The sequence below is a fragment of the Thermobia domestica genome, chromosome 4 (assembly GCF_964235325.1).
Source record: "Thermobia domestica chromosome 4, izTheDome1.hap1.1, whole genome shotgun sequence".
In the NCBI taxonomy this organism is placed as follows: domain Eukaryota; kingdom Metazoa; phylum Arthropoda; class Insecta; order Zygentoma; family Lepismatidae; genus Thermobia; species Thermobia domestica.
In genome coordinates, this window is record NC_137457.1 from 15,144,622 (window position 1) to 15,167,219 (window position 22,598).

At 33.6% G+C, this 22,598-nt stretch overlaps 1 protein-coding gene and 1 long non-coding RNA gene across 3 annotated transcripts in view; one reads left to right on the forward strand and one right to left on the reverse strand.

Moving 5' to 3' along the window:
* Positions 1-22,598, reverse strand: part of LOC145683741 (uncharacterized) — a 179,973-nt gene that overhangs the window by 84,067 nt on the left and 73,308 nt on the right. For both annotated transcript variants that reach the window (XM_081755271.1, XM_081755272.1), the window contains exon 4: positions 7,173-7,226. In XM_081755271.1, the coding sequence (XP_081611397.1) occupies positions 7,173-7,226 (54 nt within the window). The remainder of the gene's footprint in view (positions 1-7,172; positions 7,227-22,598) is intronic.
* On the forward strand, positions 11,768-18,951 carry LOC145683251 (uncharacterized). Its single transcript, XR_014130982.1, has 2 exons — positions 11,768-11,902; positions 18,673-18,951. It is a non-coding gene; the product is annotated as an uncharacterized LOC145683251 (long non-coding RNA).

Genomic DNA, 22,598 nt, shown 5'->3' on the forward strand with positions numbered 1-22,598 from the left:
GCGTGCGCGCCTTTGGCGTGAGAGACGCGGGTTCGATTCCCGGCGGGAGCTCATGTGGTTTGGATTCCACGTTAATCAGTAGGTCCACGTCTCATATAGTCTCGCGGCTGAACGGGACGTTAAACCCAAAATAATAATCATCTTAACTCCGATGTTTTTCAAGGCTTAACATCAAACCAAGAATAGATTTGTCACGCAATATCAAGCTAAATCCTGTTCAATTGTGAATTACATACTTGCCTTATGCTCACACAAATTTCACATTATTATGTGTTACGTACATATATATTTCTGACCATAGTTTTGTCTAAAGAATGTAATTTGTTCCAAGTATCAAATACCAACAATGACATACGTGAAACACTCTATTTGTCTTTCAAATTTTACTCATACAATTTTATATTTAAACTCGTGCATATCTTATTTTCACATAAAATGTAGTTTTTGAAAAGACCTTAAGAATAAGTAATAACGAAACAGGAAAAACCGAAATGATGGGGCTACCTATACGCCAATGAAGTAATATGTTCGTGTCAAACACACGTATTTTCTAGTACTTGCAATAGACAATTATTCAGTTTTTAGCATGTAATCAATCACACATTTTAATATTTGATTTGTCGTTAATAGTATTCTTAAACTAGAAATACCAATATGTGAACAAAGCAACTTTTATTTAAGAATAATAAATGTGTAAAAGTTTCGCCAACTAACTGAACATATTGTGGTTTCATCGGACACTGTAACAAAGAAGAGGGAATTGCGTATAAATAGAAAAGAATCCTAGAAACTAGTTCCGAACGCTGATTGGCTGGTCAGAACGGACTCAACCAATCATCATATAAGTTGACCAAATTGAAAGTAAACACAATGAATCCCTTTCCCTCATTGGTCCGGCAAAAAAAAACAACAACTAATAAATAAGTTTCTGTAAGAACTTGCCCCATTGTTTGTCAATTTTAGGTCCGGTAATCCAATTCATAACATGGCTTTGTTCTTTTTCAATAAATCTAGCCTCTTTTCACTTTCTTATTAACGCGTCCTTTGTTCTCGTGCTAACACTTCAATCTCACACTAATTAATATTATGTCCCGTGACCCTCACGTTTTTAAAAATATCATTTCTTTCTCTTTCTAATTTCACGTCATATTTATGTTGGTTTAACCTTTCTCTCAGTTTTTTTTCCCGTTTCACCAATATAAAAACCATTATATTCACTACAATTTATCTTGTAAACCTTTTCTCTCCCTTCCGTCAGCTCCTCTCGGCTTTCCTCATTCTCTTCTGTCTTCTTCTTCCTCATGCGTAAAACAATAGTATTCACATGACAAAGTATTTACAAACGCATAACTAACTTTAGCATAAACTGCGTTTACTTTATAAGTTGAAATTAACTTATAAAGTGCAAACATTTAAGAAGAAGAAGTTCGGATGTTACTTTCTTAAATTGTTTTAAGTTTTTTTTAATTGTATGGTAATTTATTGTGTAGCTTCAGTTTGATGTTTTGTAGTTAATCGTGATACTACATTATGAAATTTGATTTGCTTCTACTTGTGGTACAGTAGTTGTAAATATCCAAGATTCCTTTTTATATTTCCTAATATTACATTAGATAAAGTTATAGGTTCGAAAAATGTAGACATAACACTGGAAGAATAGTGAAGTTCCGTAATAGTAGTTTATAGTGTGGTCTTGATTGTCATTTACTCGAAATTTACTCGAATACGAAAATCCACTAATGCACAGAACCACATATTTATCTGTCTTTGCTAACGTTAAGTAAAATCGATATCATGATTTGAAAGTATGAATGGCTCTCGAAATCATTTTGCTGTATTGAATTCATTGACACTGTGTAAGCTTAGTCGTATCATTTAGTTGTACTGAATATTATGTTGTTAAATATTTCATTAAAAGTTAAATATTCACGTACTTCTTATCACGTTGTTAACAAGCCCAGGTATCGATGCTCCTGTAACAAATATTCATCAAAAAGTCAGTTAACATTTAATCATATTAAACGCTCATTATGTTCAAAATAATAAACAATTTACAGAAGAATACAATTATTCGTTTGTGTTGCATTGTATACAAGATTAGAGCCTGTGATGCTTAAGACTCATCAATGTTTCAGTAGATACAAGTAAAAATAAACAAAAGAATCATTTAATGATGTATGCACATTATATTGCAAAGTATTCTGATAATTAACATTATCATTATTGTAGTATCTCATCAGTAGGTTCAGACTTTCATATTCTCATTAAAAATCCCATGGAGGGGAGGCAAAGAGTTTATTATTATTATTACATATTAACATTGATGATGGACCTAAAATTTATAATGAAAGGACTTGATGTAAGATGAAGTGTGAATATTTTGCTTCCTTGCAACGAATACTGAAAATTCTGGCCCGAGTGTGTAAGACAAGGAAATTTAGTAATCATATGTTTCTTTTGAACCACTGGTCGTAAGAACGCTATACTTGGCATTGAGAAAACATAAATCTGTTAAAGACTTTCATGAATTAAATATCGTGGACGCGGTAGACATAGATGGAAAAAATGGTAGGTGAACAAGTGAAAGCAATAATAATATATTTTCTCGATTATTTATACTATTTTTGGATCCGTATATATCAGACTTAAGAATAAATTTGCTTCTGAATTGTACCTTCGTTCGAAGAGAAAGAAAAACCAGAAATAATTTATAATGTTACACTGATTAATGTTGATTTATGTAAACTTTATATTTCAAGCTTGTATTCTTCATTTTGTGCTTGCAATAACGATTCGCTTTTGTTTATGGTTGCTTATAAACGAGACAACTAGTTTATATATGAAAAGTGGACCGCTTCCTATCGAATCTTAGTAAAGAATAAGTGTAAAAAACTTATGTGAGTTCAAATAATCTTTTAGAAGTTAATATATGAAATTTTGATCAGTCTGGCATGTTTTTTGGCAATTTTTAAAGGTGATAAGAAAGGATAAAATGTCAAACTAGGTAAACTGGTAGGTTATGTGGGCCATTTCCTACTTTAAACATATGTGTATACATTTAATAAACCTGAAAGTAAATAATAAATATAGTAGATATTCATACTTAAATATAGACAGGAATTTTATCGCAGACTGTTTCCACAAAACAGTAACTGAGCCTAAGTGATTAACCATAATAATAACACAACGACAATTCTCGAATTACACACATTTTACTAAGCAGAAATTATAATACTCTACTTGTTAAGGTGAGAATGTACCGCGAACTATAATAATTACGAACACTCCATGTGTTTTAAAGGCAACGCGTATAAACAAGCAGATACGGATGTTAAAATCACGCCCCTCCATCACAATACAAGCAGTGTTCTACATCAACCAGAAGGCAGTAGACTGGACTCTTAGACTTGAGGTTTTAAGTTGTGCTAGTATGTCGCAAATAGCCTTTTAAAATTCCTGACTGTAGTTCCCTCGTAGATTCGTGATGTACTGTATCTCCTGAATTGTTTCTAAACCTCAAAGATGTATAAACTTCTACAGACAACCAATTGTAACTCATTCAGCATTTAGGTGAGAATGTAAATGTAGCACAGGAATTAAACATAGAACATCTCCTTGTTAACTGTCGTTACGGGTGAGTAGGCCACAGCCGTGACTCAATTATGTAGGGAACGAATATTGTATTCATCTTAAAAACTATTGGCTGCAGGCTCGAACTCGTAATATCTCAGGTACATTCCTCCAACTCAGAAAATGGCCGTGACAATCTAACGCTAACTTCACCATGAACGACAATACTTTACAGAAGCTTTATACAATTATTCCTCGAAGTGCCTATGATATTCAAATAGCATTACGCTCTCACTTTTGATAGCGGAGTTATCATTTTTGTACGTATCTACAATATCAAAGGTACGAGGATAGGAGACATCATAAGGTGGGCCGCTGGGAACCCTTAACTATATACTTATTCATGCATTACCGTCATCTTAACGTACTTTAGAACAAATTATAGTATCCTGGTAGGTAATGGCTGAAATGAAATATTACAGAACTATAAATAACTTATAGTAAACTTTGCAGATAAAGAATTAACTGCCTTGGCAAACAATTTAAATGTATTTCATACTCTCTCTTGCCTTTCTAAATGCAGTGAAGGCGTTTTGTAAATATAAAACTTATGTTTTTACAATGAAGACAAAATCTCAACGTGTGTAACAAGGATGTTATAAATAGAGGATCTGCCCATTGTATCTCCATTCTATTAAATGGATGAAGCCAAAAAACAACCGAGCATCGGCACGTTTGGTTGACTACTCTCGTTTCTGCCATCGTCTGATTGGCTACTTTCATTTCCGCAATGATTGTTGGCTCAAAACATTGCAATCCTATTGGGCGGAGTGGGCAGACTAGGGGTGGCGAAACTGTGACGTATGGCTTCAAGATTTTGTTGTAAGGGCAGATCCTTTATTTTATAAGATCCTTGGTTTGTAATCCATCTTGAAAAATATATATTCTTTTACTTTTTTTCTTCTTCGTGTATCAAAAGCTAAGTGTTACCTAACAATTTATGTGAAAGACATGGCGTCCTGGATATTACATGTATTATAATATCAAATAAATTAATAATGGCAAGCAGAGGCGTCATTTAGGGCCAGGAGGGGGCAATTGACACCCTCTAAGAGTTTGAGGTGTACATATACTTTAATCGATTGTCTTGTAATATACTACTACAAAACGTGAAAGTCTTATGTCGGTGGTGGTCTTGCCCCTCCCCCCAAGCGAAGTCTGAAATGACGCCTATGATGGCAAGATTTTAAATTTTTACATTTCATTCAATCAATCGTTCAATGAATCGATTTGTAGGGAGCTAGTTCCTCAAAAAAAAAAAAAAAAACTCATTATGTATCAGTAGGAATCATTCCTAATCTAACCTAACAAAACCATCAAAGTAAGTCATCATGTGACTCGATACCAGTAACGAATCAAGAACATATACAACCGAAAACCACAACTAAAAAATTTAAATCACTCAATCGAAAAATTACGAAAGTAAAAACTTCCCTGAATAATTTCAAACGAATAACACCTGAAAATTTAAAATAAATTAGGAAAGTCTTTACTTTGGCTATTCCATTCACTTTTTTGACTCTTTGAGTAAGTGATTTGTTCTTTAGGTTTCGATGCTCCAGGTGCGCATGGATAAGTAGGACCGCTTTAAAAGGGTATAGTGTAATAGAGTAGGATAGAGTAGAGCAAGATAGAGATAAGTAGGGTAGGGGTAGGAAGGGGTTACCTCAAGGTTAGAGAAGTTTTTACTCCATTTTCATAAAATTGTGCGAAACCGAAAGAACAAATCACTGAATCGGCCTTTGATTTTATCAGAATCTAATCCAGAATAATGATAGTTTATGCTCACTCTGCATATAAAATATTTTTGGAGACAAACAAATAAGTGATGAACATTTTCTTCTTTCAGGAAGCAGCAACATTAGGACATTTAAAAAAATCATATTTTGTTTTATGCCCGAAATACAACTGTAAGGACCATGAACCAAAATGGTCCGTAGGCAGAGTTAGTCCATAGTGATTAGAAGTGATTGGCTTTACTGAAAAACACCATGTTTTATTTAACTTTCTTCGAAAGAACTGTCGGCCTTTGATAGTGCGTAGTAGCAATATTTAAATAAAACTTATCCTGTAACATTTTAAAAAAATTCAAACAGGTGATTGAGGCCAATAGGATTACTATTTCACATTTCAATTACTAAATTGTAATCATACATATAACAAAAATTGTGGAACAAATTTTTACTATTAAAAACAAACAAAAAACACATACCTGGAATTAAGAATTTTACTGCTTTCTTGGCTGTAGAAAATAGATGAATTATAATTTCTGCAATGAACTTGTCAAATTTTTTGAAGAGTGACCACCATTATAAGCAGCAAAAATTAGAATTTATTATTACTATTATTATTGATATTTTATACATATTAGATATTAATTTTTTTAAACGAAATTTTAAAACGTACTCTGAAAATTTATATTGTAAGATATCGACTGTTTTTTTTTTTCTAAAAGCAATAAATTAGAATCTATTATATTTTGGTAGTTTAAAGCTTTGATACTTAAAGGAATTTGATATTTTAATAATTGTATATTTCATGATATATTATTTTATTAACTACTGGTTAATGTTGCATATTAGTATCTTAAAGTACAGGGTGAAATTTTGCCTACAACCTTTTATCGCCACTAAAATTACGGAAACTATTGTAATAATATTCAAAAAAAAATGGGTGGCAGTTATTTTCTGTTACATATATATAAACTAGATCGATAAATCGTTACAGTTAGTAGACTTAAATTGTGTTTAACATTTTAAAATGAATTTACTTGCTAAAACGTTTTATATGATAAAGTTTACTTTTCATTATCAGTTTGATTTAATTTTCTTAAGGCTTGTAACTGTGTGTTTGGATCAAAAGATCCAATAAATTTCAGTAAAAAAAAGAAAAAAAATTCTTGTAGACCTTATATCTGGAGAACTACATATAATGTAGTCAAACCGAAACTATTACTTAACTCAGTGTGATGTGCATATTCCGTAGAAAATACGAAAACTCGAATTAAGGTCCGTTCAAAAATGTTGTGGCCCCTGATATAATTGACTCAAAAGATCCAATATTTCATTCAAAAATTTTCTTGTAAGCCGTATATCTGGAAAATTACATACAGTGTAGCCAAACCCAAACTATTGGTTAACTCAATATGATGTCCTTATTCCGTAGAAATTACGAAAACTCGTTTTAGGGGCCGTTCAAAAATTTTGTAGCCAATGGTCCAAAAACTAATTATTGGATAAGATCGCAATGTTTTGTTCCACTTTTAGGTTTGCTCAAATTTTTGTTTATATATAGTATTAGTAGCTTATTTAATTAATTATCAAAGCCTATCATTTGAGGCTTCGATCTACGGAACAAAACAAAAGAATGCATTTCAAGATGTATTTCGCATGCATCAAAAAATTAAAACAGCCATTTTTAAGTTGCAAACAAATTGTATCAGATGACAAATTCGTATAGAAAAGACTGCACCTATTAATGATTAACTAAAAACTAGTCTTATTATCATTCTATTTAGAAAAAAAGAAAAAAAATCTAATTACCTCTGTCTTTAATAAATTTTCTACCTTCTCTTAATGATGTTAGTATACCACCTCCTGAAAACAGAAAAAAATAAATTGTAAAATTTCAAATATTTTCCATTTAAGGGACAAATTATCATCTTTTTCCATAATAATAACATTGATAGCCAACATTAAAAAGAAAGATTGATATCAGGGATACATATCTTTTCCGTTGATGTTTTCATACCGCAAAGAATTTTCAAAATTTAGAAATGTGCAGATTTTTTTATACGGATCCATAGTATAAGTAGTAGTAGTAATAGTAGGAACGGGTTAGAAGCCCCACAGGGGTTGGTTGGGTTCTTTTCTTGACATACAATTTGCAAATTAAAGACTTGCCTAAATCTTTCTGTACATTTTACATTCTGTGGATCCGTATAGTAAACCTGGACCTTTAGAAATATAACCCTCATAGAGTTTTTTTCTAATTGTTTGTTCATAAGTGTTCCGATTTTGCGCAAAAATTTGTATTCTATTATCGAGAGCTAAAGTACAGTGATCTTTCTTGACCCCCTATAAAGTCTTTAAAAGTATTGCTTTCCGTCAGTATTTTGTTTCTACAATACTACCACCTAGCGACAAAAAGTAACATTAAGAGGAAGAAGACGACGGTCAGTTGCACTTCGCTGTTTTTTTCTCTTGTGAGTGTAGTGGTAAGAAATTGTCAACTTTCAAAAACGCAAACCATAACACATGGTGTTGATAAAAACGTAGAACCCAAAATCTTTGATGACAAGAGTCAGAAATTGTATAAATAATATATATACACAAAGTGTTTCGTTTTCAAATAATAGTTACGGCTGTTAAGTCATATTTTCATAGCTAATTGTTTATGTTGACTCAGATTGTGAAGAGATATAAAACCCTCTGTTCCATTATATATAAAAGAAGCTTTCGTTACCGTTACAAGCGTAACAGATAAAGCGAGCAGTCACATGTAATCGAATGATAAAGCTTTTCTGTATTCAACTTAGCAATCTTCATGTAATAAACGATAGGCAATTCTTTCTTCCTTGTGCTCAGAGCCAGCTTTAACCAAAATGGAACAGCCGTCTGGTCAGCCCCGTCCTGCAATTACATTAGACTCATTCTTCACGTCGAGAAGACGCAGATAACATGGAGCCAGCCACAATTAACACCTAGGTACTGTACTTCAGAATCCCTTGTCAGTTCTACCTCTTTATCTTTAACCTTCTCCTAAATTTTTACTGAAGCCAGGAAGCCTTCGTTACCGATTTACAACTTCTGCGCCATTTATATATTCTAGGCAGTTGGATCAATGGGTAGGATTGAATTAGTATATCAAAAGCAATAATAGAATGGAGCGTAGCTTAAAACCCAACCGAGGGTTTATCTCAGGGTCACGCCTAGTGGAACGAACTTGAAGGTCCAACCAATAGTCCAGACTAGTGAAGATTCTCAGAAGTAACTAGCAAGGCTAGCCAAATGGAACAGGCGTCTGATCTCACCGATCTCAGCATGAGATCAACAACAGCTATTGCCTACCTCCTCTGCTTAAGAATATCCTAATATTAAGTTTCCTTCAAACGTCCTACTGTCGAGGAATTCTTGTTCTAATCTCCATTCGTCCCTTTGCTTTAGAGCTACGTAGAGCAAATTTCCCTCCGTCTACATAAAATGATTGTCTGGCAACCAGCCAACCAGATGGCGATATGAAATAATGGAGTTTGTAGTCAGTACATAGCTGTTGATGCTCGTTCTCATGACTGAAGTCCGCTATTTCTTTCTTTCAGATAAATCCCCAATTGTCCTGACGATATTGGGTGAAAGACGTCAGTAATCACTCACCTAAGTGAAGAAATCAATAGATTTCACGGGAAGCAATAGGCCATTACTGCTAGGTGTTAGCATCACAAGAATATTTAACTGTCCAAAATACATATTATTTTTACTATATGGTTTACTAATATATAAATATTTCCCAAACCAAATCCAACAAGTTTAGCCCTAAAATACTAAAAAAAACAGTAACATTTATTTTCATAATATGTATTCTAATTTAATACTAATAAAAATTTATGTTCATAATACATGCTCTAAATTGATACTAATAAAATTTTTCAATAAACTCAAAAGGTGCTCACTTTGCTCAACCCAATTACTATAGATTGCTTTCAAAAATCATAAACATCAAATTTTTGCTGAGAGCTGCCGGCACTGTGAATGTATTTAGTTGGGATAGGGTGTATAGCAATTAACACTAGTAATCAATAATTCTAAGTTCTATATGATGTTTAAAACAACCTGTAATAATTTTGTATAGCAAAATAATTTATTTTAATGATAAGATTGCTCTTCAAGCTGTTTACATTATAAGAATAAAATTTATTTTCATATCATGTTTCCAAATTTAAAAGTAATAAGATATATTTTCATAAAAAGTATTTTAGTTCAAAAGTAATAAGATTTATTTTCCTAACATGTATTCTGATTTAAAAGTAATAAGATTTACTTTCTTAACATATATTCTAATCTGAAAGTAATGAGATTTACTTTCCTAACATGTATTGTAATGTAAAAGTAACAAGATTTATTTTCCTAACATGTATTCTAATTTAAAAGTAATAAGATTTACTTTCTTAACATGTATTTTAATCTAAAGTAATAAGACTTACTTTCCTAACATGTATTCTAATTTAAAAGTAATAACACGTAACACGTATTCTAACTTATAAGAAATAAGATTGATTTTCATAATATGTATGCTAATTTAAAAGTAATAAGATTTCTTTAAATAACTCAAATTCTAACTTATAAAGTATATCTAAGTTAAATTATGTTGGATCTTTCCCAACAATAGTGAATGAATTATAAGCAAAATACAAGGGACAAGGAATTTAAAGAAAGAATAACAGTTTTAGGACGCATGAATATCTTTACATAACCTATCTTCATTTGCTTCATTAGCGCGAAACGCTTTTCCATCAATGAACGAACCTAATTCATGTATTGCAGCGTATCGCAATATCTAAGAATGATATTCGCTCTGTGTAATCCATTCGGCACTTTCATTCTCATAGAGATTTCGTCATAGGAACGAATAAACTTATCTGGTTTTCAGCCATTAGTCTTTAATATCGTCATGCTTCTATCGACAAAAGAATTGGCCTTTGATATCGTTATATCATTACGAACATTTATACTTTATCACGTCACTGTTTAATCACTTCAATATAGACAATGGCTGCAGAACAAAGGCTTTTCACACGTTTTATCAAAGCCCTGATTCAGAGGAAGTCACTCTTGTCATTCCAGAAAATTAATTCGTCGTTTCAGTAACAGATATTAAGGAAAGTTATTGATGTTTTGTTTTGTTGTTGTGTAGTGACTTCCTAGCAGCAGTAGGTGAAACGTTGTCTCTAAGAACACAGCTTCTACCTTTGAGCTTAGAAGTGAGTAGCACATGATGAAGTTGACCAAGCTATGGCGAAAGAGAAATCACCTCTTGAAAAGCTCAAATCTCTTATGCTACCCTACACATGCACAAAAAGAAGGCTTGATGTATAGAAAGTGCAAGAAAATATGATGTTTAGAAATCTAGAAGAAGGTAAGAATGATGAGAACTTATTAAAATAGACGTTTTACGTGCCAATACTAGAGTCAACTGTATGAATATCTTTAAATATGCTTTTTCTGTACTTTGCATGGGTTAGTATAGTCTGATGCTTGTTTTAAACGACCTATACTATACAATTTAAGTATGTTTAACTTTTCCTCCTTACTTTGAGGGAAGAACGTAGACTGAGAATATTTGAGAACAAGATCCTGAGATGAATATTAGGATCCAAGAGGAACCGGAATAGGGAATGGCGGAAACTTCATAACGAGGAACTACATAATTTCTACCAAACATTGTTAGGGTCATCAAATCTAGGAGGCTCAGATGGGCAGGTCATGTAGTCAGAATGGAAGAAAGCAGGAACGCTTTCGAAGCTTTAACTGGAAACCCAATCGGAAAACGACCATTAGGAAGACCTAGGCGTAGATGCGAGGACAATATTAAGATGGATCTATCAGAAATGGGAATAGAAAGTAGAAACTGAATCCAGTTGGCTAAGGATAGAAGTCATTAGAGAGCTTTTGTGAACGTGGCATTGAACCTTAGGGTTTCATAGGCCTTAGAGTAAGTTAGAGTTAACTTTTCCTCCATATTGAGAGACTTGTGATCTACATAAATATAAATGACACTTGTAACTTCAAGTTTCTACTGATTCTCTTTACATTGTGATTTGTTGTAGTAAAGAACTTTACTTTGAATAGTTTACCAAACAATCAACTATAGCAGGTAAAAATTTCAAAATATGTAATCTCTTATGATATATCACATAATCCATATATAGCGGTAATATTATCTGTCTCTAACAATGTAAAGTAAATTCGCTTCAAATAATGTTATAATTTTCATCATATTAGTCTTACTAGATAACTTTTTAAAAGTTTCCATTTTTAGGTTATTGATAGTACAAACGTTTTCTCTGTGAGTGCATTTAATATTAGAATTTAAGAAATAACTTTTACAAACTGAAACTTTTGTCCTTTACATTCCAGGATCAATTTTCATTCTCGAGTTTTCTTTAGGCGAAGAGAGGAGAGATTGGTTTACTTCCTAACCAAATGTAGCTAAAAATCTTGCTGACCGACACTTCCGCGTACGGACGTCTCCAGTCAGAGGGAAAAATTATTTTAAGGTAAGAATTTAATGCATCGAAATAATAATACGGTAGTATAATAACACTAAACTTTAAATCACGGAAATTAAGAAAAAGAATTCTTAATATTTTGGTTTGTAAGTAATTAAGTAGCTTTTTCTTTCAACGCAACAATAACAGAAATTATCTGACAAATGTTGTGGTATAAAATATTGATTTGCACATTATATTTTCTCTTAAACAAGACATACTTCAGCTGTTTTATTCAAAAGTAAATGTTATAAATAATGTAACATTTTACCTTATATCTAATCTATATTCAACTTCTTATCAAATTCTGAAAAAAGCTAACTCTACTCAAAAGAGTATTTTAAAAACTACATTAACTTTATTAAATTAATTACAAACCAAATGGTTAAGAATTATTCCCCTTGTATGTTTCTTTGATAAGGTATAATATTACAAAAGTGCAGCTTCTCTGTATCAAATATCAAAAGATTGATACTAGGATCCTTTTATCCATTCATAGTCACGTCAAGTGAAATCAGAACTTAAGAAAAAATAATTATTTAAGGCCTTATTTAGACATGTTAGTGCTAATTTTTTCATTAGCGATAAACCTAATGTAATATTAATTTTCTTTGCCTTGGTTTAGTTTCCTGAATTAACAAATTCTTAAAATAATAAAATAATTAATCTGTTAGACCCCTTTATTAATTGTAAACCACTGTAATATTTTGCTTCCTTATCTTTTTATCTTAGTGAGAACATCTTCAGGTAGATACAGAGTGGAGCACGAAATGTTATACAATTTGTTTTGTTCATTATACATGTAATATTATAGATGGAATCTTGAAAACTCGTATTTGTATCCTTTGATTTATGGAAAATCTGGTAGGTGTCATGAGAAGTTAGTATCGAATATTTGATTGGCTCTAAACGGCAGTTTTCAAGATGGCGCATAAGAGCAGATTGAATATTGAACAGCAGGTGAAAGTTGTACTAGCGACATAAAGACGTTTTAGTGCACATTTTCGTACAAAGTGCTCCATGTAAATAGACTACTCAGAGATTGTACCGTCAATTTGAAACAATTTGCTCTGTGATGAAGAAGAATCGACGGCGCCAACCAAGTGTCCGCTTCTCTGGAAACATTGAAGCAGTTCGCGTTTCTTTGTCACAAATTCGTAGCAAATCAACAAGAGGAACCTCTGCTGAGTTAGGAATATCTCGTGGGTCCATACAATGGATTCTGCGCAAGTGTGCACTAAAACGTCTTTCCGTCACTACAAAACTCCTAGTATGTGTAAAAAAACAGTACAATTTTCACCTGCTGTTGAATATTCAATCTGCTCTTATGCGCCATCTTGTAAACTGCTGTTTGACGCTAAGTAAATATTCTTTGCTAACTTACCGTGACATCTACCGGATTTTCCATCAACCAAAGTATACGAATACGAATTTCCAACATTGCATCTATAATATTACATACAGGTATGTAATTTACAAAACAAATGATATAACATTTTGTGTGCATCCTGTATTTTCAAAGTAATATCTTAATTCTTTTATTTTACATCTTGCAAATTCCTTCTAGGTTTCTAGAAAAATACTCTCTCTTTTTACCTTGAACCACGCTCAATACAAGAAAAGAACTGTACGATCTAACATTTGCACTCCATTTGGTACAATGTGGAATCGCACAGTTCTTTTCCACATTATCAAATGAGATTCAAAGTGAAAAGAGGAAGAATTTATTTTCTCTAGAAGCAATTTTCAAGATGTGAAATAGAATAGCCAAGATTTTATTCTAAATATAAATACCTGAAAATATTTCCAGCAAGGTAAGTAAAAAAGGAAACGAGATGTTGCAGCGATTACAATTAATACAATGCTTCAACAGGTAAATTATTTTATTATTTAAATATAGAATGCTTTCTTTTACGTTTTAACATTACTTTCACATTCCAAACGTAAAACTAATTAAAATTTTACAGTAATTACGTGATATCTTCAAATAGAGAAAAGATAATTGAAATATGGAACATTTGCGCCCTAGACAATATTATTTTGCATGAGGTACCGTTATCACAAGTCACCTAGCGGCTTTCCGTTTTCAGCTGTTTAGAAACGCGAAAATAAATGCCGATTTTCAAAATGGCTCGAACTCGAAAGCATAAGTGAGTCATGATAACGGTATCTCATGTAAAATTATATTGTCTAGGGCGCTCTTGTTCCACATTTCGATTATCTTTTATCTATTTGAAGATATCACATAATTACTGTAAAATTAGCGGTATTTTAATTTCGCCGGGATGAAGACTCTTAATCATATGACTTAATTATCTTTAATTATTTTACACTAGAAAACAAATTACTAAACTAAGCGACGTTTATTTAAAAATAACAACTGTGTAAGAGTTTCGCCAATTAACCTAACATATCGGCTTCATCAGACACATGACAGAGTCCGATGAAGCCACTATACTCAGTTAGTTGGCGAAACTGTTACGCATTTATTATCTATCAAATATAAACAAAATAAAGAGTTTGTTTGTGTGTTTGTCTGTCTGTGTGCGGCCTGGGAATCAGATAAATTGACCGAGAGTTACCAAAGTTTAGTCACGAATACTTTGGTCCAGGCTCCAAACCAGAGTTAAAGTTTTTTGTCAAAATTCGAACCAGGGGGTCTCAGGGGGGCGTTTACCGGGACATGTAAAAGTAGTACAAAATGATCAATATTAGTGTTGAATTCACAGTTTTCGCGGTCGCTGAAATCAATGGTAAAACTCCGATCGCATTAACATCCAAATTCACGCTATTCTGCTCCGGGGGGGGGGGGTGAGATACCGAGACATATAAAATTATTGCAAAATGACCGATATTAGTGTCAAATCCATAGTTTTCGCGGTCGCTGAAATCAATGGTGACACTTCTATTAACGATGATTTGCAAATTCAGCTACAATTGCATGTGGGCCGGGAGTTAGCGGGAGGTGGGATACCGAGACATGTAAAAGTAATCCCAAAAGACCGATATTAGTGTCAAATCCATAGTTTTCGCGGTGGCCCAAATGAATGGTAATACTTTCACAGGCGTTAATTTCCAAGTACTGCCCCCATGCGAAGAATGGGTATATTCAGCTAGTTTTTAAATAAACGTGGCTTTGTTCACTGATTTGTATTCCTAATTTAAGTTATTTAAGATGGGAAAGCTGATATGAACCAGTTAGTAATTGGCTTAATTATATATTACAGGCAAAGACATGACATATAACTGAATATCACAAGTTATTCTTTACACAATTACTACTAAACTTATTCGATGTTAAGTTCTAATATTTTAAAAGATTATATTTCTTAAAGTAAGTCTCCAATACATTAATCAATTATCAAAATATAAATAGGAAACAATATATCTACAACAGTGACATCATATTATGTTAAAATATCATAGGAAAAAGATAACAATTTTATCAGGTCTTGTTTCCATATGATCGAACTAAACACTACAACACACTGAGCGAAGTTATCTGATAATATATATGAAACACACAATCACGTAACAGATTCAGTTTCAACACAATAACTGTGTCTTCATCAGACTTCCACTCATTCTCTGATGTGGACAGAGGAAGAGTAGACCGTTACGTGATTGTTATATATATATATTGTTATATATATATATATATATATATATATATATATATATATATATATATAATCAGATAGCTTTGCTCAGTGTATCCAGTATGGAAGAAAGTAGGAACGCTTTCAAAGTCTTAACTGGAAGACCAATCGGAAAACGACCATCAGGAAGATCTACGCGCAGATGGAGGACAATATTAAGATGGATCTCACAGAACTAGGAACACAAAGGAGAAGCTGGATCTAATTGTCTAAGGATAAAAGTCAGTGGAGAACTTTTTTGAACGTGGCATTAAACCTTCCGGTTCCACAGGCCATAGAGTTAGTTAGTTATTTAGTTGGTCAGTGTGTTGATGTGTTTAGGAAGAACATATTGCAGATCCTGAGAGAATCATAAGTCTATTAGAGAGTTACCACGACTACCATGAAATATTAACTTCATTATAGAGTTCATTTGCATAATTTCCAAAATTAAAATTAATATTTCCAACAGATAAACATAGTTGTAAAGATATGTTAAGCATTCAAAAGAAAATATTGAAAACATACGAATCAGTTACTAAACCTAGAGCAGAAGTTGAAATAATGTGAACAGCAGAGATCACATTTACCAAGTTGTTTTGAGTGTATGCTCCTCAGTAAAAGAACTTAAATTCTCTTGAAACTGAAAGTGAATAAATCTCTATTTCATCACTGTAAGTTTTGCTAGGTTAAATACTCTGCATCCTCAGGAAATTAAAGTGATGCTGTTTACTTAACTTCAAAACTTGATACTTTAAGCTCCTAAGATTAACAAAAGAAAGAGTCTTATTCACGGTGGTGGTTTCTAGACAACAATTCAGGTATGTTGTCTTTCATCGTAATCTGACTGCTTCTCAACATTTGCAGTTGTCCAATATACTTTTCGCTTTCCAATATACTTTTCTTCTCTCTCACACACACAAAATTTTTTCCTCTGTCTCTTTCTTCTTCTATTTCAGGTATTTAAGTTTGCAGCAATAGACATTTAATACAGGATATTAATTTGCCTCAAATTTGATGTCTAATAGAAGTTCAAATCCAAAAATTATAATAAACTTTAAATTCGAATACGATTGTTTATCCCATATATCAAACACAAGAATCGTTATTTGCAGTGAAAATACATACAAGGGTAACTCAAAAATTATGCGTAATGTAGCTATAATTTTTCTTATATTGTGCATACTGACCTATGTCCTCGTTTATTTTATTGCTATGCTGTTGTGGTCATGCTATGAAAGTTTTATTCTAATTCCTTCATTTGTCTTCTTCCTTTTGTTGCAGATAGATCATGGCTGCTCCATTAGAAGTTTGCACCAAAGAGGAACTACGAGCATTTTATGTTTCAATCCATTCGTAGACACTACGTTGTGGCAAGACCCTATTCCCGTATTATGTTAAAAGCCTTTGATGCATTGTGGCCCCTGGTACACCTTTCGACCACAAAAACTGGATCACTGCACGTTGTTCCTCTTTGGTGCAACTTCTAATGGAGCGGCCATGATCTATCTGCAACAAAAGGAAGAAGACAAATGGAGCAATTAGAATCAAACTTTCCTAGCATGATCACAACAGCATAACAATAAAATAGACTAAAACAGAAGTCAGTATAAACTATGTAAGAAAAGTTATAGCGGATAATTTTTGATTTGCCCTCGTAGTTAAGCAAATGATTAAATAAGGAATCCATTTTAAATTATAAAATTAATATTACTTTGTTTTAGAAAATGGTCAATACGAGAGTTGAACCTGTTTGAAAATGCGAGTAAGGGAATAGAATTGATCCTATTGACCTAAAGTTACCATCCTAGAAAGACTTACATTGAACTTCTTGCGATAACATTTGAATGCTATGTTTTTGAGAAAGTTAGACGTATTTCCTTAAGGTTATCGAGCTCATTGAAACTTAACCTTTAAACTACGGGATATTTCGTTTTCGAAATACGCTGTTCCATGTCTTAACTACGGATATTTCGATTACGAAATGGTACTACAATAACTTTTGTAACACGTTTTATTGCATGTGTCTTCAATAAATAGAAGTAAACACATGTACTTCTTTGTAAACCCTTACGAAAACGCTTTAAATGTAGTTTAAATGTTTAAAAAATACCTCCGCAGTTTAAGGGTTAAAACATTAACACCCGTACTTTAAGGGATGAGGTTATATATATTACAGTAGAAGAATATATAATACATTTAGAATCTAAATCAATGTACAGGGTTCGACAACAACACTTCCCGTATTTGGAGAGGGCGGTGTGTGAGTTGTGGTGGGGATACGACGGCGGAGGGGGTAGCAATCGATAGCGGTATACGTGGCATTTTCAGTACTCGGAATGGCGTCGTGCGGTGAGCATCGTACATTTGTTTTGGAGGAGTATATTGATAATGGTGATTCTATGATTATTACGCAGCGGGCATTTTGTATTCGGTTCGGACTTGACCGACAAAAAAAAAAAGCCTGGTCGACCTGTTTAAGTGCTGATAGCTTTGGAGTTTGCTGGATGAACGCTCTCACACACGCCACGTTTTCCGACATTGTTACGGTCCGAGGTCGATCCAATTTTTTTTCAGTGCAGAACCTGCTACTTTAAAGTTTGAACTAAAGTGCGGAACAGAATCATGTCGACCAAGTCCGAACCGAATGCGAAATGCCCACTGAGTAGTAATCACACAACCACCAATACGAATATACTCGTCCACAACAAATGCACAATGCTCACCGCGCCACGCCATTGCGACTATTGATAATGGCACGTATACCGCTACCGATCGATACCCCCTAAACCGCCATATCCCCCCACAACTCACACAGTACCCTCTCCAAATATGGGATAACTTTTTGCCGGACCCTGTACTATTATGTATTACATTCTTGAACATTTCTTATTAAAAATATCGGTCTATTTAGAGTTATCTCTAAGAATGTCCTATACTAAAATTAGTAATGTTAATTCTTGATGTTAATTGTAATACACAAGTGGTTACACAAATGTTATAATATGCACATAAAAATTTGAATTTTACAAATACGCATAGGTGACTTTTGTTTAAGCATAATTTTGTTAATGAATATTTTATTCTGTTATATATATAGGAGTTATTGATTACAAATGAAGTGTTGCGTTTATTTTCTAGGAGAACAGAAACATTTCATTTTGGTCGCTTCGATTCAAGTGATACTCCCTCCTTGGTTTATCCCATTTTGCATGGAAGATCTACAACCGCTGAAAATGAAATTCGTTATGGATACGGAAGAAACAGATTCCTGCTATCCTATGATTATTTTCATAATTTTAATAACCTTACTGTATATTACTCTATGATATGTTTATATATGTATACAGTTCAATTTAATGTATGATATTTATTATCTAAGAATTATTGAAGATAAATAAAATTGATAGATATTTATCAGTTCTTGTATTAAGATATGTAGAGTATTACTCGTTAATGAAAATAAAAATGTTTATTATATAGTCAAAATCCTAACTATTATATAGGTTATTATTACTTTAATGTTGATATTATATATTGTCTGTTTATGAATTTTTAAAAACATTTATAAAATATTGTAAATAAATATTTTTAAAGAAAAAAGTACAGTTTATTGATATAAAATACATTAATATCCCATTATTTAATGGATATAATTTCATGTTATATCATTGCTGCAGTAATATAGAACCAAAATTTAATATGTGTTCGTAAATAAATATTAGTTTGCGTTTCCTGATCTCATTTTTTTTTTAAAGAACCTCTATACACGTTGATAGATCAAAATTTGTCATTTAAGACAAAAGTATTATATTTGTCCAGCAATAGTCCAAGTTTTGGACCACAACTCTCGACCTCTTGAGCAATTCACACCAGGCTAATGCCGGGGTGGTACCTAGTATATAGGTCCCAGGCCACTTCTTTCCTTCCCCAATCCTTTCTTCCTTCCCTTTACCTTCCTGGATAGTCATCCCTCATGCGTCACGGGCTAACAGTGCCATAGATGCCGAAAGCCCAGAAATCTAAATCCTAAGAGCCCAATAACTTGACAGGAAGCTATAACTCAAGACCCAATATTTTTAAGGGTAACGAACCTTAATCTTTAATGAGCGCAAGACCTAGGCAGCACAAGTCTTATTGAGGATAGTGACCCTGATCTTGATTAAATGCGAGCTTGAGAATCTATGAATCTGATTGGCATTAGTGAGCGCGAGCCTCATTATTGCCAATGAGCCTGGGGTCTCGTGAGCACGAGTAAATCCCTATTGCAAATTGACCGTTTCCGTCAGTGACACATTTTCATTTAGTTTAATCCTCGTACCAAGAAAACGGGTTATTGTTGCACATATCTATTTCACATAACCAAGGAGAACTATTTTAGTAACTCTTCTCGGGCTATCAGCCAGGTGAAGATATTAACATCCGAAGTTTCGAATGTAGACTCGCATTCGTCTTCAGGCATTATAATGAAGAGATCGGAGGCATGAGCATGTATATATATAGTGAATATTTAGGGGAAGAGCTATGAATGAAGGCTTGTGATTTGCTGAGGGAAATACTGTCTTCTGGTTGGCTGATGGCTACTGGCTCCTGATTGGCTGTTATTGTAGCTAGGAGAAATGGCTTTGTTTATTGTCTGTTTGTGTTCCTGAAAAGGGCAGACCAGATAGGGCTGAGTTGAAACCTGTTGTCCCTATTGAGACTGTTGCTTTCTTATGAGATAGCTATGGCTTCTTTTATTCTTCTGTTCGAATGAGAAATAATTTAAGCAACACCACTAAAGCTGATATACCTTCGGACAGCACAAAAATTTATAGTGTGGCATTCCTTATACTGGTATTGCTATTTCTTATTTCTTCCGAGTCATAAACGGCGTGACCTTGACGTTCTGAGGGTTAGTTTATTAAACTATGCTTATCACATAAAGATCAAAGAATGGTTTCTGGCATTGTCTTTTACAGCTGTATAGCTGATCAGTCATGTTTTAATTGGTAAGTGCATCGCTTGCCATTTTATTATTTAAGCTTTTCTAGATCAGAATCCATTAGCTCTTAACTAAAGTAGATTATAAACTGCTCTATGGTGCTCCATGAAAATAGTTTGTAGAGATCTCTGCCTGTGATGGGTTGGACAGGTGCTCTTCTTCATAGGCCGACACCTGACTCCTTTGGACCAGCCCGTATTTGTAAACTGGACAAACACCATATGAGTGGGTTTTCTCGGGGTTCTCACGTTTCCTCCCAATTTTTACTGGATGGTAAAAAATGAAATGAAATCTTCAAGTTTTACGTCCCACAATTATGCCGGCTAGGCTAAAGGAGACGATGATGATGAAAAATGAAGAAAGTGGAAGGAAATTCGAGAACTGCGAGCAAACCCACACGCAAGGTGTTTGTCCACCACAAAATTCACTTGGCGCGAGCTGGGATCGAACCAAGAACTCCATGTACCAGATATTAACGCTTTACCACTGAGCCACCGGGGCCCTGACTGGCTGGTAATTATTTCTTCCTACTTGTTCCAATTCTAGCAACAGAACTTCTCCGAAGAAGGGTAACGAGATAGACCCATTAGCACTATGGACCAAAGCCCACCTACCATTTATATCTTCCGGTAGATGGGAAGTCTAGCGAATGGAAGTCTACCGGCATATCCACTCTTGGCACAGGAGGGTTAAGTCAAGCTTACATTCCCATTTGGTACCAGCAGGCATCCCGACACCGGAAGGTACAGAATTCCACGACACGATCTCAACCTGCGTCTGGAAACTTCATGGGAACCAGAGCGGCTATAATCTCAGCCTTGCTATTTCTACATTTCGGCCCAAACCAGTTACTCATGCAATACCTTCCCCCATTCGGAATGCAATACCGTGCAATACCCTCCCCTCCTATCAGGATGCCCTTTCCTGTGCATACTTATTCTACAAGAAAGAGCAGAGTCTTTTAGAGGAAATATTTAATTGTATCTCTTATTTAACTTAGCATTGTTTTAAACAAAAAATGTCTGCGATTGAAGTGCTACTCACATTAAGGAGGGAACTGCATTAACACTAAAATTATTTGTTCCCATCGAGAGTCGAAGCAAACTACGTGCTAACAGCTTAATTGCGTGGGGATAACAACATAATTGCAAAGAGGGAAAGATCAGACTGATAGGAACACATATCAAGCAATACTTCCTCCCTGGTTTTATTTCTCCCTTTAAGAATATTTACAATAATTTCAGTAAAATAAGCTACTTCAGTAGTATGTGAAGCAGACAGTTTCATTCTTTCTGTCTTTAATTATTTCTAAACGAAAATTTTGTTTCTGTTCGTGCATTACAAACCGCAAATCAGTTTCGAATGAACATATTTTAGACAGGCAATGTATGCTCAATTATTTGTGCTATATCATACATACTCACTGGCTCAAATCCCGGGGGGATGAGGGGGACATGTCCCCTCCAACCTTGGAACTGGGGGGACTGTCCCCCCAATAATCCGATTTGAAATGTGCTTTTTGGGGAAAAACATGTAACGATTTGTGTCCGATTAGCACAAAGGAAGGTGAGATGAAATTGATGTCCCCCAAGAATAAGCCTCAAATTTGTCCGCCTCCCAATGTTGAAGACAATTCTGCTCCCTGATCCTCCACAGGATTGTTTTTCAACTTCATAAATATTTTGAGCATCGCTTAACAAAAAAAAAAAAAAAAAAAATACATAGCATAATTTGATGATTTAAGCAGAATACGTTTAATATTAATTATGACAAAATATTCTTGGACAGTTTAAATTTCCATTCAGAAGAGATTCAACTTTCTAATTGTAATAGTTCAGTAATATATGTGTGAATAAGATAAACAGATGTCTGTGCTGGATTTAGGTAATACTAAGGTCTCGTAGAGAATATTCTCTGTTATTGTGAGTTATCAGTGCATGAAGAACTTTCGCGAAAGGCTACGATTAATTCAGAAATTTTGTGTAATCTTTAATATTTGAAAAGTCAATTCAATATAAAGCTGGATAGATGTAAAAAAAATCACTTAATGAGTTTTAGAATATTGACGTCTATCATTCCTCTT